Source organism: Rattus norvegicus, chromosome 4 (assembly GCF_036323735.1).
Source record: "Rattus norvegicus strain BN/NHsdMcwi chromosome 4, GRCr8, whole genome shotgun sequence".
Lineage (NCBI taxonomy): Eukaryota > Metazoa > Chordata > Mammalia > Rodentia > Muridae > Rattus > Rattus norvegicus.
Genome location: NC_086022.1, coordinates 59,307,256 through 59,322,964, shown reverse-complemented (window position 1 = coordinate 59,322,964; position 15,709 = coordinate 59,307,256). Strand labels below are relative to the sequence as shown.

The 15,709-nt window shown below is 49.4% G+C and overlaps 1 protein-coding gene across 2 annotated transcripts in view; it reads right to left on the bottom strand.

Moving 5' to 3' along the window:
- Smo (smoothened, frizzled class receptor) overlaps positions 1-11,881 on the bottom strand; it is a 30,197-nt gene extending 18,316 nt beyond the window's left edge. The window contains exon 1 of one of the 2 annotated variants that reach the window (NM_012807.2): positions 11,064-11,881. In NM_012807.2, coding sequence (NP_036939.2) covers positions 11,064-11,406 — 343 coding nt within the window. In that variant the 5' untranslated portion in view covers positions 11,407-11,881. The remainder of the gene's footprint in view (positions 1-11,063) is intronic. The other variant, XM_063285578.1, reaches the window with a different exon arrangement.
- Positions 11,882-15,709: the final 3,828 nt, after the last annotated feature.

Below are 15,709 nucleotides of genomic sequence, written 5' to 3'. Positions count from 1 at the left end.
GAACTTTAGCCTGACCCCCGTCAGCTCCCCCCTAGATTATTTCATCCATGTCCTGAACAAATAATCAGCTTCCAGGCTCCCTTCTCTCTGGTGGCTGTTTTACATAGCAACCCCTGCCCCTCAAATGCATGTGTGCACGCAAGTGTGCGTGTATATGCACCGCATATGCAGGTGCCCGCTAGGGCCAGAAGAGAGCGCTGGATCCCCTGGCACTGCAGCTGTAGGGTACAGTGAGCTACCAGATGGAGGTGGTGGGAATCAAACCCCAGGTTCTCTGCAAGGCCAGTGAGTGTAAGAACCACCGAACAATCAGTCAATCCCTTCAGCCCCGCCCTGGTTTTGGAGTTGGACTCTTGCGTTTTTAGCTAACCTGGTACTCACTATCTACACAGGATGACCCAGCACTCACAGTGAGCCTCCTGTCTCAGACTCCCAAAAGCATGCATCACCACGCCTAGCCCAAAGACATCCTTCAAAAACGCAGATACAATTACATTTCTACCTTGCTAAAAAAAACAAAAAAAAAAAAAAAAAAACAAAAAAACCTTTATCATAGGCTCCTCGTCATCTTTTGACAGGTAGCATTTTAACTTACTACAGGGTGAGAAGCCTCTGCTCTTGCACCTCACAGTTTTGCTTCCAATGTGCCCTGGTCCGGTTCCATGACGTTACTATATTCCTAAGCACCACTCTCTGTTCCTCTGAAGCTTCTGCCTCTTCCCATCCTTCGTCCCGACCCTCCTTCCTTCGGCCTCCCTGCTTACTCCCCAGGTCACTGGTGAAATGTCAGCTTCTCTGAGTATCTCCCCTTGCTTCCCAAAGCTCTTCCGTAACTTCAGCACCCACGACGTCACCGCACTTCTCACACGTATTGCTAGCACCTGTTTAGCTGTCCTCCCCCCCTCTTGAGATCAGAGAGCTCCTTTCTGTAATCTTCATCTTGATATACCGTGGTCCCTGCCCCAGGACGTGATGTACTTAGTACAAAATTGACTGAACGTGGGCTTTCAGGCTGTATACTCAGCCGAGGGAGGCTCTGAAAAACAGGAAGATTGAATCTCTGTCCTCCAAAGTTTATGATGAACATAAACTAGAAGATCTTTATTACCCACAAAACCGCCTGCCAAAGTTAGACAACGTCTAACACTAAGTCAGGACCTATAATTCCAGATAGGACAAACACTAGCTCCTGGCCCAAACCTGCCTGTGAGTCTCACAAAGGGCTCACTTTCACCCTCATTTACTGATCCAGGCCGCGCCAGCACCTGCTTTTAGTTCACACACAGAAGAGAGAAAAGCTATAAACGAGCAATGGGCCATCAGCAGGAAAGAACGCAGTGTGACCCAGAAGCTCTGGGCTCAGCTTGTGACCCTGTACCACCGTGATTAAACAGCTAGAGAGACTAAAGCCTGAACGGCTAGCACATGGTTCTAACCTGTGCAGCTCATGTGAGCTGGGAAAGGTGCACCCCTTCCTCCTTGATCTGATAACAGCTGCAGAGGGCAACTTGGGAGAATACAATCATAGGCCCTACGAATCTATTCATGCACACACACACACACACACACCACACACACACACACACCACACACACACACACCACACACACACACACCACACAGACACACCACACACACACACACCACACACACACCACACACACACACACCACACACACACCACACACACACACCACATACCACACACACACACACACCACATACACCACACACACCACACACACACACACCACACACCACACACACCACACACACACACACAACACACAACACACACAAATCACACACACACCACACACCACACACACACCACACACACCACACACACCACACACACACACCACACACACCACACACACACCACACACACACACACCACACATACACACACACACCACACACACACCACACACACACACCACACACACACAAATCACACACACAAATCACACACACACCACACACACACACTCACACACACCACATACACCACACACACCACACACCACACACACACCACACACCACACACACACACACTACACACACCACACACACACCACACACACAAATCACACACACACACCACACACACACACCACATACACACAAATCACACACACAAATCACACACACACAAATCACACACACACAAATCACACACACACCACACATACACACACACACCACACACACACCACAAACACCACACATACACACACACCACACACACACACACCACACACACATACACACACACACCACACATACACACACATACCACACACACACACCACACACACCACACACACACACCACACACACACACCACACACACCACACACACCACACACACACACCACACACACACACACCACACACACACACCACACACACACACCACACACCACACACACACACCACATACACCACACACACCACACACACACACACACCACACACACACACCACACACACCACACACACCACACACACACACCACACATACACACACACACCACACACACACCACACACCACACACACACACCACACACACACAAATCACACACACACCACACACACACACTCACACACACCACATACACCACACACACCACACACACACACTCACACACACCACATACACCACACACACCACACACACACACACCACACACCACACACACACTACACACCACACACACACACTACACACACCACACAAACACCACACACACAAATCACACACACACACCACACACACACACCACACACACACAAATCACACAAACAAATCACACACACACACTACACACACCACACACACACCACACACACAAATCACACACACAAATCACACACACACAAATCACACACACACCACACATACACACACACCACACACACACACCACACACACCACACATACACCCACACCACACACACATACCACACACACACATACACACACACACCACACATACACACACCACACACACACACCACACACACCACACAAACACACACCACACACAAACACCACACACACACCACACACCACACACACACACAGACACACACACCACACATACACACACCACACACACACACCACACATACACACACACCACACACACACACCACACACCACACACACCACACACACACACCACACACACCACACACACACCACACATACACACATACACACCACACACACACACCACACACACACCACACACACACACACCACACACACACACACCACACACACCACACACACACACACCACACACACCACACACACACACACACCACATACACCACACACCACACACACACACCACACACCACACACACTACACACCACACACACACACTACACACACCACACACACACAACACACACACAAATCACACTCACACACCACACACCACACACACACACCACACACACACACCACACACCACACACACACACCACACACACACACACCACACACACACCACACACACACACACACCACACACACATACACACACACACCACACACACACACCACACACACCACACATACACACACACCACACACACACACACACCACACACACACACACCACACACCACACACCACACATACACACACACACCACACACACACACACACCACACACCACACACACACAACACACACACACCATACATACACACACCACACACACACCACACATACACACACACCACACACACACACCACACAGCACACACACAAACTCACACACACCACATACACCACACACACCACACACACACACACCACACACCACACACACAATACACACACCACACACACAAATCACACACAAATCACACACACACACCACACACACACACCACACACACACACCACACACACACAAATCACACACACAAATCACACACACACCACACACACACACTCACACACACCACATACACCACACACACCACACACACACTACACACCACACACACACACTACACACACCACACACACACCACACACACACACCACACACACACACACCACACACACACACACACCACACACACACAAATCACACACACACACTACACACACCACACACACCACACACACAAATCACACACACAAATCACACACACATAAATCACACACACACAAATCACACACACACCACACATACACACACACACCACACACACCACACACCACACACACACACCACACACACACAAATCACACACACCACACATACACACACACACCACACACACACACACCACACACACCACACACAGACACCACACACACACACCACACACACACACCACACACACACACCACACACACACACCACACACACACCACACACCACACACACACACCACATACACCACACACATCACACACACACACACACCACACACCACACACACACTCACACACACCACATACACCACACACACCACACACCACACACACCACACACCACACACACACTACACACCACACACACACACTACACACACCACACACACACCACACACCACACACCACACACACACCACACACACACACACCACACACCACACACACACCACACACACACCACACACACACACCACACACCACACACACACACAGACCACATACACCACACACACCACACACACACACACCACACACCACACACACACTCACACACACCACACACACACCACACACACCACACACACACCACACACCACACACACACTACACACCACACACACACACTACACACACCACACACACACCACACACCACACACACCACACACACACCACACACACACACCACACACACACCACACACACACACCACACACACACACCACACACACACACCACACACACCACACACACACCACACACACACCCCACACACACACCACACACCACACACACACACACCACACACACACCACACACACACACCACACACACACCACACACACCACACACACCACACACACCACACACACACACCACACACCACACACACACTACACACCACACACACACCACACACCACACACACACACACCACACACACACCACACACACACACACCACACACACCACACACACCACACACACACCACACACACATACACACACACACCACACACACACACCACACACACCACACATACACACACACACCACACACACACACACCACACACACACACCACACACACACCACACACACACACACCACACACACATACACACACACACCACACATACACACACACCACACACCACACATACACACACACCACACACACACACCACACACACACACCACACACCACACATACACACACACACCACACACACACACCACACATACACACACACCACACACACACACCACATACCACACACACACACACCACATACACCACACACACCACACACACACACACCACACACCACACACACCACACACACACACACAACACACAACACACACACAAATCACACACACACCACACACCACACACACACACCACACACACCACACACACCACACACACACACACCACACACACCACACACACACCACACACACACACACCACACATACACACACACACCACACACACACCACACACCACACACACACACCACACACACACACCACACACACACAAATCACACACACACCACACACACACCACACACCACACACCACATACACCACACACACCACACACCACACACACACCACACACCACACACACACACACTACACACACCACACACACACCACACACACAAATCACACACACACACCACACACACACACCACATACACACAAATCACACACACAAATCACACACACACAAATCACACACACACAAATCACACACACACCACACATACACACACACACCACACACACACCACAAACACCACACATACACACACACCACACACACACACCACACACACATACACACACACACCACACATACACACACATACCACACACACACACCACACACACACCACACACACACACCACACACACACACCACACACCACACACACACACCACATACACCACACACACCACACACACACACACACCACACACACACACCACACACACCACACACACACCACACACACACACCACACACACACACCACACACACCACACACACACCACACACACACACCACACACACACACACCACACACACACACCACACACACACACCACACACACACACCACACACCACACACACACACCACATACACCACACACACCACACACACACACACACCACACACACACACCACACACACCACACACACCACACACACACACCACACATACACACACACACCACACACACACCACACACCACACACACACACCACACACACAAAAATCACACACACAAATCACACACACACCACACACACACACCACACACACACAAATCACACAAACAAATCACACACACACACTACACACACCACACACACACCACACACACAAATCACACACACAAATCACACACACACAAATCACACACACACCACACATACACACACACCACACACACACACCACACACACCACACATACACCCACACCACACACACATACCACACACACACACATACACACACACACCACACATACACACACCACACACACACACCACACACACCACACAAACACACACCACACACACACACCACACACACACCACACACCACACACACACACAGACACACACACCACACATACACACACCACACACACACACACCACACATACACACACACCACACACACACACCACACACCACACACACCACACACACACACCACACACACCACACACACCACACATACACACATACACACCACACACACACCACACACACACACCACACACACACACACCACACACACACACACCACACACACCACACACACACACACCACACACACCACACACACACACACACACACCACATACACCACACACCACACACACACACACCACACACCACACACACTACACACCACACACACACACTACACACACCACACACACACAACACACACACAAATCACACACACACCACACACCACACACACACACCACACACACACACCACACACCACACACACACACCACACACACACACACCACACACACACCACACACACACACACCACACACACATACACACACACACCACACACACACACCACACACACCACACATACACACACACACCACACACACACACACACCACACACACACACACCACACACCACACACCACACATACACACACACCACACACACACACACACCACACACCACACACACACAACACACACACACACCATACATACACACACCACACACACACCACACATACACACACACCACACACACACACCACACAGCACACACACAAACTCACACACACCACATACACCACACACACCACACACACACACACCACACACCACACACACACTACACACCACACACACACTACACACACCACACACACAAATCACACACAAATCACACACACACCACACACACACACACCACACACACACACCACACACACACAAATCACACACACAAATCACACACACACCACACACACACACTCACACACACCACATACACCACACACACCACACACACACTACACACCACACACACACACTACACACACCACACACACACCACACACACACACCACACACACACACACCACACACACACACACCACACATACACAAATCACACACACACACTACACACACCACACACACCACACACACAAATCACACACACAAATCACACACACATAAATCACACACACACAAATCACACACACACCACACATACACACACACACCACACACACCACACACCACACACACACACCACACACACACAAATCACACACACCACACATACACACACACACCACACACACACACCACACACACACCACACACAGACACCACACACACACACCACACACACACACCACACACACACACCACACACCACACACACACACACCACACACACACACCACACACACACACACCACACACACACACCACACACCACACACACACACCACATACACCACACACATCACACACACACACACACCACACACCACACACACTCACACACACCACATACACCACACACACCACACACCACACACACCACACACCACACACACACTACACACCACACACACACACTACACACACCACACACACACCACACACCACACACCACACACACACCACACACACACACACCACACACCACACACACACCACACACACTCCACACACACACACCACACACCACACACACACACAGACCACATACACCACACACACCACACACACACACACCACACACCACACACACACTCACACACACCACACACACACCACACACACCACACACACACCACACACCACACACACACTACACACCACACACACACACTACACACACCACACACACACCACACACCACACAGACACACACACACCACACACACACCACACATACACACCACACATTCACACACCACACACACACACACACCACACACACACACCACACACACACACACACACACACACACACACACACACACGGGTGAGGGGAAGTAGAGGAGAGTATCCTTTCAGCAACACCAAGACTTGATGATTATCTAGTGCTGAAAGATCAAGATATTTCATATGACTGCCTCCTAAATTCAAATCTCATTTCAGGTGGTGCTCAGAGACACCTTATTGAATGTCTCTTTTGTTTTTTTTTTTTTTAATTTTTGTGGGGATGTTTGTTTTTATTTGAATTGGTTTGTTTTGGAGGTTTTTTTGGGGGGTGGAGCAGGATCTCACTATGTAGCTCTGGCTGTCCTGGAACCCACTCTGTAGACCAGGCTGGTCTTGAACTCAGAGATCTGCCTGACTCTGCCTCCAGTGATGGGATTAAAGGCATGTGCCATCACACCTAGCTGAATCTTTTAAAAGAAAAAATTTATTTTTTTGTTTCGTATCGAGAGGGAGTGGGGAACGAGCAGGAATATGGGTGCCACGGTGCACATATGGGAGTCAGACAACAGCTCTCAGCACTCAGGTCTCTTCTCTCTTGGGTTCTGGGAATGGAGCTCAGATCACGGGGTGTGCACAGCAAGCATTTCTACCTGAGCCTTCCTGGGGCTTTTAATCTTTCTTTCATGTTCCTTTTTCATTCTGTCAGTCTTTTGCACGTATAGAACTTTAAAGACTACAATTATATCCCCACTATATAATCCATTCTTATACCTTCTATACTACATTTATGCAAACATATTATCATAAGTGTGTATGTGTGAAATCGCACAGACCTTACATTATCGTAATTTATGGATTTTTTTTCAAAGCTACTGTTGATTACATATAGCTTCTGCCTTAGATTCTGGCTTTAGATCGAGTCTAAGGCCCTCAACCTTCCTAATGCTGCGACCCTTTAATACAGTTTGTTATGTTGTGGTGACCCCTCCCCAACCATGAAATTATTTTGTCGTTTCTTCATGATTGTAATGTTGCTACTGTTATGGTTCATAATGTAAACATCTGTGTTTTCCGATGGCCTTAGGCAAGCCCTGTGAAAGGGCCATTACGCCCTTGAGAGATCTCTACACATAGGTTGCTTTCGAACCTTATCTCCATACAGTTCTACCTCCTGGGTTCCTGCTCCAACATCTGAATCAAGCCAAGAACCTTAGGACCTCAGGCGGCACTCAGCTCCAGCTGAGAACCCTAGTAGTCAAGCTGACAACACACCTCAGCCTGCCAGTCAGTCTATGGGTAACACTACCTCCCAGTAGGATCCTCACAGCCTCAGAGGAAGAGCTAAGGTTAGGGACACTGTCGGGCCCTCTGGTTTGCTCCTGGTTCTCTGTTTTCTTTCTTTCTTTCTTTCTTTCTTTCTTTCTTTCTTTCTTTCTTTCTTTCTTTCTTTTTTCCAATCAAGGATAGCTTTTATATCACACTGAAGTGGGGGTGAGGGGTATAGGGATGGGAAAGTGGCAAGGACAGCTCCCCGGGACCCTACAGGCTCTCAGTCCAGATGGGTGACAGGCAGGTAGATAAACCATCCTAAATAACCTAGGAAGGACGTGTTTGGTGTCATCTGCCGTTTTTCAGGCTCTAACACAATCCTGCCCCCAAGTAAAGGACTTTCAGCCACTCTGGATGGTGCCCACATGCTCTCAACACCCTAGACTCAATGTTCTTCCAGAGCACACATTTTCAAAGAGCCACAAACAATTGCTTAAACTGTTTCCTTCCTTTTAAACCCAAGTGGATCAGAGTTTCCATTTTTCAGATAAGGAAACTTAAACGTGTAAAAACAAGACAAAAATCACTGGTTCCCTGGACTGACCTAAATCAAGTTTCCAGGTGGCTCATTTGGCTTTTAGTTACTACAAGGGGACATTTTTTTTCCTTCACAGAATTTACAAGTTTTCCTCACCTCTTCCCTCCAAATCCTTAAATGTCTTCACATTCATCCTTCCCTTTCTTCTCTCCAACTCAGATTGCCCCAAGGTCTGAACACTGCCCAGAATCCCCGTGGACTGTTGCTTCACGAATACATCTCTTCTCCCTTTGCTATGGCTGAGAGCTCCCTCCTCACCGGCCTCGCATCCCCTGACCCCATCATTACTCGGGCTCTTTGTGACTGGCCGGTTTCCCTGGTCCCTCGCCCCCACCCCTTCTCCATCAAGCAGGGTCCCCTTTCCCGCACGCAACCTGTCCCAAAAGTTCTAGACTCATTTCTCCAGCTCTCCCGGGTGCAAGCCGCGCCCGCCCTGCAGTTGAGGCCTGAGCCTTTTCTTTCCGTCAGTGTCCAGTCCCATCACCTCCGCGTCGCAATTCGGACTCCCGCGCGCTTACCGGACCAGAGCACGAGCTTGCTGTGCGCTTCCTCCTGCGAGTCCGAGTCCCCAGCCAGCAGCGTAGTGGTGGCTCCGTAGGGCAGCGCGGAGCCCAGGCACACGTTGTAGCGCAAAGGCTCGCAGTGGGCGGCCCGGCCGCAGTGGCTCAGCAGCGGCGGCGGAGGGCTGGTCACCGGCGCGTTCCTCCTCGCGCTCCCGCCGGCACTGCGAGGCCCAGGCCCGGTCACGTTCCCGCTCAAGGCCGCCCCCCGGCCCCGGCCCCCAAGCAGTACCAGCAGCAGCAACTGCAGCAGCCTCCGGGGCGCCAGCTCGGGCCCACGCACGGGGCGGCCAGCAGCCATGGCCAAACCGCCAACTCAGCAGAAGCTGAGGCGCCCCCGAGCTCCCCGGAGTCCCCTGGCCACACACACGACCCCGGGGGCCGCGGAGGCTACTTAGGCGACCGGTGCGCCCCGAAAGTCTGGGGCCAGCTTTCGCCAGGCGCCGCGCGCGTCCGGGCCCCTCGGCTCCCAACTTTGCAAACTTTGGAACCCGGGCCCCATGTTGAGCTGCGCAGGCCCGGGCCAGGATGCACGGACCCCGGACTCCCTCGCCTCGATTGGAATTGTCTTCAACCCTGGGAACCCTCTGGGGCCCCGATCTTCAGCCCCATTCCCTCTCCCACCATTAAAACTAACTCCCAGCCCCTCGATGGAGGGCAGGCACCGGCCGTGGGGTGCGGGAGTCGCTCCCCGGCTCCGCCCCCACGCCAGCCCGCGGCCCAGCAGCCACCTCCGCGCGAGCGCGCCGCAGCCCCCTGAGCTCTCCCTGCCGACTACCGGGCTCCTTTGTTGCTCTAGCTGGCCCTGCTCTCTGGAATGCACGGGCCTCGCGGAGCCAAGCCCGGCCCCCCTCCGCAGAGACTGGGGGAGGGCCTGGGCGAGGAAGAGCAAGGGGGAGAGAGAAGCTAGAGAGGAGGAGCCCCAGCTTCGGCGGCCTAAGCGCCCGAAGGGGCTAGGGTGGGGGTATTTAGGAATCTTTACCCTACTGTAGACCCTCTCCATGCCAGGGGTGGGGGAAAGATGCCTGCGAATTGTGTCCCAGAGCTGCTGCTACGAGGCACTTGACTGAACCTTTAGCTGATCCTAAGGTTGTTTGACATGACTATTAGGAGAGGATTCTCTAGGTTTAGGGGTGGCAGGGAGATGCCTAAAGCAGGAAAGAGTTTTCACTCAATCCCTGCCCAGTTCCCCAGCCCTGCCCGTCTTTCTTGCTTTTTGTTAGATCTTTCAACTTTACCTAGAACCCTGGTGTAGAAGCACCGAGTTTGGGGCTTCTGCTTCTTCAAATTCTTCCTGCTTGAGATTTATGTGGGGAAATGACCTCGGAGTCACTCAGAGTAGCTGCTGTTACCTGTGGGAACAGATGTCTGGCCTGAGAACATGTCAACACCGAGCCTTTATTGCTCAGATGTGTCAAGTTTGGACCGTGATTTCCATACTGTCCCTGATGCACCTTCGGTACTGTCCACAGGAAGCCATTCTATCTTGGATGAATACTTGTTGCCAGCTGCCTTATGAAATTTCTTGTCGTTCTCTTTTGCATTCAGCTCCACTTCCTTTCTTCACTATTTCAGGCAGCTCCTTTAAATCACAGCTTCCTTAAGTAAGGATGGAGGCTAAGAGACTGGACTTAACCTTAAGTAACGTTTCCTTGTTAACGGACAACTCAATAGCGCAGCTTTTCTTGTTTCTGTAAGAGTAGTTCACAGCCTAGCCCGCCTAGCAGAAATAGATCACTCTGTTCCCTCTGTTGTTTAAGAGCAAATTAGCTACTAAACTTCAGATTATGTCCTTAATTGGTACTTGAGTCCCCAGAATTATATGAAGAATTTAATTCAATTTGGGGGTTCATTTTATGTTTTAGTTTTATTCTTGATGGTGTGATAAAATATCCTGACATAGCGACTTTAAGAGAAAAAGGACTTATTCTGGGCTCACAATTCCAGGTCCTAATCCATCATTGTGGAGAAATTTAGGCAGGAAGTTAGAGCAACTGGTTGCATCCATAATCAAGAGCAAAAGAAATGAATACACACATGCTTACTGGTACTCAGCACCTTCTCTGTACTTAACACAGTCCAGGAGCCCCTGCCTAGGGAATAGTGCCGCCCATCACAGGCAGACCTGCCCAGATCACTTAGAGTAATACAGACACCACCCACAGACACAGATTGGTTTCATCTAGAGATCCTGCACTGAGATTCTCTTCCCAGAGGATTCTAGATTGTATCAAGTTGACAATTAAAACTATCAACAGAAGCCTTCCTAAAATCCTAGGATGTACTCAAGTGGTGGTATCCTTGTAGAACATGAGGAGTTTTATTTTACCGTGCTGGCAAGGCTTGCTCTCAAGAAACATCCACAATGTCACAGTGCAAGGACCTTATCCTCTTATACTCTTTGTATCCACATAGCATTTAGTTCAATTATATATACACATTAATCACTTTATTAGCTGCTATAAAATTCATGGGAATTTACAGCAAAGAGAAATCAATGTGAAAGGTGAATGATGTGGGATTTGAACCAATTACTAAAGTGAGATTAGAAAGGGCCAGAAAGAAAGAAAGAGAGATATAGACAAAGACAATACATGTGGGGAAACTATGACCACAGCAGAGACCATGGTTGAAAGTAGTTGAGGGATAGAAATGGTCCCCGTGTGGCCAAGGAGGATTGTGGCCATTGAGCTGGGCTCTCAACTGAGTCAATTTAAGCCAGATTAGAGTATATTAAAGTCAGGTTTATTGGAACCTACTCTCAGATGGGCAAGTTCATTGGCTCCAAGGACCAAGGCCAGGGAGATTGCCATGATGGAAGGGAGTGAGAAAGAGAGATAAGGTGTTGCCACAGAAAGAGAAGAAGAGAAGAAAAGAGAGAGAGCAAAATGTCTGGAATATATACAAGGGGATCCTCTAGGGGTAAGGCAGCCCGGTCCCTGGGCTAGAAAGTTCAGGGTTGAGGGCAGGGTATGCCAGATAGGGACTGAGGGATGCTGGGAGAATGTAGAGGCCAGGTGTGCTTTGGTAGGTAAAATATGCACCTCAGTTCCCCTATCGTGGGGTCAGAAACCAAACACTGTTGGTAATTAAAAAAAAAGTGCAGATGATCTGGGGAGTGATATTAATCATTCATAACTAGTAAGGTGATGTGGTGAGAGCATGAAGGGTAAGAAGCTGGAGGCAAGGGGCCATCTGGAGGAAAGTCATGAGTGATTTATGGAAAAAGTAAAACAGACTATGTCATTAGGGCATAGCATCCCCCTAGGAAAAATCACTTAAAACATAATGATCTTCTTCAGGGTTTCTGTGATAAAAATGAAACGGCTGCTATAACCTGTCTCCATCTGTGCTGTACAGAAAATGGCCTTGGAGCCTAAGTCACTTAACTTTGTGAGCTTCCCCCACTCGCTGCCTGGTTGTTACCACGGGTAGTTTTGGGGTTTGGGGGATTTTTGTTGTTGCTGCTGTTGTTTGTTTTGTTTTGTTGAGCTATGCCTGGAACTTGCTACTTAGACCGATGTCTGGCCTGAGAACATGTCAACACCGAGCCTTTATTGCTCAGATGTGTCAAGTTTGGACCGTGATTTCCATACTGTCCCTGATGCACCTTCGGTACTGTCCACAGGAAGCCATTCTATCTTGGATGAATACTTGTTGCCAGCTGCCTTATGAAATTTCTTGTCGTTCTCTTTTGCATTCAGCTCCACTTCCTTTCTTCACTATTTCAGGCAGCTCCTTTAAATCACAGCTTCCTTAAGTAAGGATGGAGGCTAAGAGACTGGACTTAACCTTAAGTAACGTTTCCTTGTTAACGGACAACTCAATAGCGCAGCTTTTCTTGTTTCTGTAAGAGTAGTTCACAGCCTAGCCCGCCTAGCAGAAATAGATCACTCTGTTCCCTCTGTTGTTTAAGAGCAAATTAGCTACTAAACTTCAGATTATGTCCTTAATTGGTACTTGAGTCCCCAGAATTATATGAAGAATTTAATTCAATTTGGGGGTTCATTTTATGTTTTAGTTTTATTCTTGATGGTGTGATAAAATATCCTGACATAGCGACTTTAAGAGAAAAAGGACTTATTCTGGGCTCACAATTCCAGGTCCTAATCCATCATTGTGGAGAAATTTAGGCAGGAAGTTAGAGCAACTGGTTGCATCCATAATCAAGAGCAAAAGAAATGAATACACACATGCTTACTGGTACTCAGCACCTTCTCTGTACTTAACACAGTCCAGGAGCCCCTGCCTAGGGAATAGTGCCGCCCATCACAGGCAGACCTGCCCAGATCACTTAGAGTAATACAGACACCACCCACAGACACAGATTGGTTTCATCTAGAGATCCTGCACTGAGATTCTCTTCCCAGAGGATTCTAGATTGTATCAAGTTGACAATTAAAACTATCAACAGAAGCCTTCCTAAAATCCTAGGATGTACTCAAGTGGTGGTATCCTTGTAGAACATGAGGAGTTTTATTTTACCGTGCTGGCAAGGCTTGCTCTCAAGAAACATCCACAATGTCACAGTGCAAGGACCTTATCCTCTTATACTCTTTGTATCCACATAGCATTTAGTTCAATTATATATACACATTAATCAC